General features: G+C 45.9%; 1 protein-coding gene across 2 annotated transcripts in view; it reads left to right on the plus strand.

The window, feature by feature from the left end:
- ADAMTS7 (ADAM metallopeptidase with thrombospondin type 1 motif 7) overlaps positions 1-3,828 on the plus strand; it is a 59,044-nt gene extending 55,216 nt beyond the window's left edge. For both annotated transcript variants that reach the window (XM_070763026.1, XM_070763027.1), the window contains exon 24: positions 2,834-3,828. In XM_070763026.1, the coding sequence (XP_070619127.1) occupies positions 2,834-2,997 (164 nt within the window). In that variant the 3' untranslated portion in view covers positions 2,998-3,828. The remainder of the gene's footprint in view (positions 1-2,833) is intronic.
- The last annotated feature ends 533 nt before the right edge of the window (positions 3,829-4,361 follow it).

Raw genomic sequence — 4,361 nt, forward strand, 5'->3', positions numbered from 1 at the left:
CCTATATCTTTCTTCTATTCCTATATCTCTTCTTCTATTCTTTCATTGATATGTTCTATTACTTCATCTTCTTTTCTATTATTTCTTAGATATATTTTACTATCAGTATCTCCTCTATAACCTTCATCATGTATTTTACTATGTGTATATAGATATATACCCACTAAAACCCTCATTGTGTATTGGACTAACTAACTAACTAACTAACTAACTAACTAACTAACTAAATAAAATAAAATAAAATAAAATAAAATAAAATAAAATAAAATAATTTAATTTAAATTTTTTTTAAAAAAAAATTGCAATTGGACAGAAGGTTCCATCCTGATGTGTCACCTGACCTTCAAGCAGAAATTGCTTCCTTTTCATTCTTAACCTCTGGTTCTTGCCTTGCCTTTTGGAGCAGTAAAGAATGAATTTGTTTTAATTTCTGCAAACCTTTTGATAATAAGCTTATCCAAGTATTCCTCAGGTGATTTGACTCAGTTTGTATTTCCCCCAACTCCAACCCAATCTTGCTGCATTTGGAGAGTTAGGTCATTGGGCATTGTTAAAATTTTCTTTTGCGATGGTGGGTCAGGTGGTTTAGAAGCGGCTTTAGTCCCCTGGGACAATTAATGGTTAAAAACCGTTGGTGGAAACAGCACACAATTGTAGATATCACAGTGGCGGTACAAATCCTCTATACCCAGTAATGGGCAGCCAAATTTTTTACTGCCATGCTGTGGGCGTGGCTTATTTTGTGGGTGTGGCTTGATGGTCATGTTACTGGGTAGGAGTGGCTTGCCGGCCATGTGACCGGGTGGGAGTGGCTTAAACAATCATCGTTCAAGTGAACTGTTAAGTCCTCACCAGTGTCTCTCTCTCTCTGGGGTGACAATTTGCTTCGCATTTCCTGTGCTCTCTTTCCTGGGTCGCCCCATGCCTCAGGCTGGGTAGCTAGGCGAATGGGTACCAATCAGCTGTTGAGAAAAGAGGGGGGAGGACATGGGCCCCCTGCAACTCCTGCCGGTGCTGGTCTCCCGGCCGCTTTCCGAGGAGAAGGAAGAGGATGGGAGGGTCAGCTGGAGCTGGGCACACAGCTTCATTTCCACCAGTGGAACTGTGTTCCACCCCGTCCTGCCTGCTGCCCACCCCTGTTTGTACCCAAAGGCAGTTTATTCACTGCTCAAAAAAATAAAAACAACAGAATATAACTCGAAGTAAATCAAACTTCTGTGAAATCAAACTGTCCACTTAGGAAGCGACACTGATCGACAATCCATTTCACCTGCTGTTGGGCACATTCAACTTTGTACAGAACAAAGTATTCAGTGAGAATATTTCATTCATTCAGATCTAGGATGGGTTCTTTGAGTGTTCCCTTTATTCTTTTTAGCAGTATACTAAGTGGCAAACTGGCATTAGCAGTATGGCCAAGGCCCTCATCCTTGGCACTACTGCTATTTGGAAGAAAGATGCGGACTCACACAACGTGCTTAATGGTGGGACGGTTGGCTGGGTGAAGCTCTTAACCCGGTTAGGCGAGAAGTAGGTGTAAATCAAACCAATGTTTGCCACTCAGCGCGATTGTGTAGCTTCAGAGGTGGGCTAATAAGGTGGAACGGTGACGTATGCGCACCCCCGAGGCTCTGAGTGCTAGTGGAGTCCAGCGCCTTTCTGCTAGTGCACCTGGGCAGGTAGCAAAATCGCGCACGGACCCACAGGTGCGCCTCGGGAACTCTGAGTGCTAGTGGAGTCCAGCATAATTCTGCTACTGTACCTGGGCAGGTAGTGAAACCGCAAGCGTACACGCTAGCTCTCAGAACCACGGGGGGGAGCACACCTCACCGTTCCACCTTATTTATTTATTTATTTATTTATTTATTTATTTATTTCTTTCTTTCTTTCTTTCTTTCTTTCTTTCTTTCTTTCTTTCTTTCTTTCTTTCTTTCTTTCTTTCTTTCTTTCTTTCTTTCTTTCTTTCTTTCTTTCTTTCTTTCTTTCTTTCTTTCTTTCTTTCTTTCTTTCTTTCTTTCTTTCTTTCTTTCTTTCTTTCTTTCTTTCTTCCTTCGTTCGTTCATTCATTGATTTATTCATTCATTCATTCATTCATTGATTTATTCATTCATTCATTCATTCATTCATTCATTCATTCATTTATTGGATTTGTATGCCGCCCCTCTCCGAAGACTCGGAGCGGCTAACAACAATAATAAGACAGCATATAATAATAATCCAATACTAAAAGCAATTAAAAACCCATTATAATAAAAAACAAACAGACATACAGACATACCATGCATAAAATTGTAACGGCCTAGGGGGAAAGAGTATCTCAGTTCCCCCATGCCTGGCAGCAGAGGTGGGTTTTAAGTAGCTTACGAAAGGCAAGGAGGGTGGGGGAAATTCTAATCTCTGGGGGCAGTTGGTTCCAGAGGGCCGGGGCCGCCACAGAGAAGGCTCTTCCCCTGGGTCCCGCCAAGCGGCATTGTTTAGTTGACAGGACCCAGAGAAGACCCACTCTGTGGGACCTAACTGGTCGCTGGGATTCGCAGCCCACCCTTGTATAAACCAGTGTTTCTCAACCTTGGCAGTTTGAAGATCTGTGGACATTAATTCCCAGAATTCCCCAGCCAGCAACGCTGGCTGGGGAATTCTGGGAATTGAAGTCCACACATCTTCAAACTGCCAAGGTTGAGAAACACTGGTATAAACTCCACACCCACGTATTTGTCCTGAGATAACACACCTGTGCCCTGCCCAGCCTGCTTTCCGAGGGGGGAGAACTGGACATGTAGGGAGATTTATCAGCCCTCCGTTATAGAGGATCCTGCCTTCTTTTCTCTCCCAGGCTTCATCTGTGAGCGCGACCGCCTCTCCTTTGGCTTCTGCCAGACCCTGCTGTGGCTGGGAAGGTGCCACCTCCCTGCGGTCAGTGTCCAGTGCTGCCAGACCTGCCACCCACACGGCCAGCTCCATCGGGACCGGGGTGATGAGCGCTCCTCCCGGAAGTGAACGCCTCCCTGCCCGGGAACCTCCGGTGGGCGAGAACTGGAGAAGACCCACTTCAACCAGCCAGCCAGCGCTTCCGTCCGCTCGGAAACCAAGCAATATTTTCTGCCTGGCCTGGTGCTTCATTCCAGGCAGCCAAAGAGAAGCCCCTGCATAGGAGGGAGCGAATGCAACCCCAGAAATCTCTCCGGCCTGCAGTTGGTCATAGTCACTCAGTGTTGGCAGGCCAGCACAAAACTCCCAAGGATTGATTTTTTTAAAAAAAGAAAAAAGAATAAAACCAACTACTTTTATATTTTATGCAAAGGAGCCTGTAGCATTGCACAGAATGTCATTTGACCAGTTGGTTGTGTTATAACTGCAAAGGTTTTTCTTGCTACAGGTGTGAGGGGCTTCGGACAGTGAAGTTAAATATTCCAGTGTTGGCTGCGCATGCATGCACATGTACACACACACACACACAAATGGTGCTACCGCTCAAGACGGACAGGTGTTTCTAATCCGCCCAGCTCCGGGCAGGTGAATAGCTCCTCCAGCAAGGCTGGCAGTCCTGTGCCAACTTCATCCACCACCTGGTGCTACCTGAGAGTTTCAAGCCAAAACGATGCCTGCGGACGGTGCAGGACAGAGGCCAACCTGCCCAAGATTGCTCAGGTGAGGGTCTAAATGGAAACTTGTCCAACTAGGCAACTGTCCTTCCTTTTGTTGCACAACCAGGTGTCTCCCAGAAGCATTATTCACTTTCCCTTCTGAACTAAGGACACTTGATACCGGATCTATATTTTCTACATTTGTAACTTTTAGTGTTACTGGCAAAAATACACCTGACTCAAAGATCGTGTGTTTGCTTTCTTGAAATGGTGCAGAAGTTCCCTTAAAAGTCTCCAACAGGCCACATAATCTAAACTTTGTGTAATCTTGAGATAACATAAAAGATCTCCCTGTTTTGAAGAAAGGATGGCGTGGCTTTGCTTCTTTGTCTGTTTGGGGAGAGGGTTGTGATGCCTTCGGGTCAGTCTGGACTCCTGGGGGCCGCGTGGAGTGTTTGTGGAAGCGATTTGCCCTCGTTTCTTCTGGGATGTGTTCCAATCCCCCTCTCTAGGGCTAAGAGCAGGGGTCCCCAAACTTGGCCACTTTAAGACTTGTGGACTTCAATTCCCAGAATACTCCAGCCAGCATAGCTTGTATATGCCGGCTGGAGAATCCTGGGAGTTGAAGTCCACAAGTCTTAAAGTGGCCAAGTTTGAAGACCTCTGACTAAGAGGAAGGGACTGGGCTGCAGTCACAGGGCCAGGGCTGGAACTTATGGTCTCCAGGGCCTTAACCATGCAAACTGCTGCCAGTGGTTCTGCTGACTTGGCCAAGTT

Source organism: Erythrolamprus reginae, chromosome 10, assembly GCF_031021105.1.
Source record: "Erythrolamprus reginae isolate rEryReg1 chromosome 10, rEryReg1.hap1, whole genome shotgun sequence".
In the NCBI taxonomy this organism is placed as follows: Eukaryota; Metazoa; Chordata; class Lepidosauria; order Squamata; family Dipsadidae; genus Erythrolamprus; species Erythrolamprus reginae.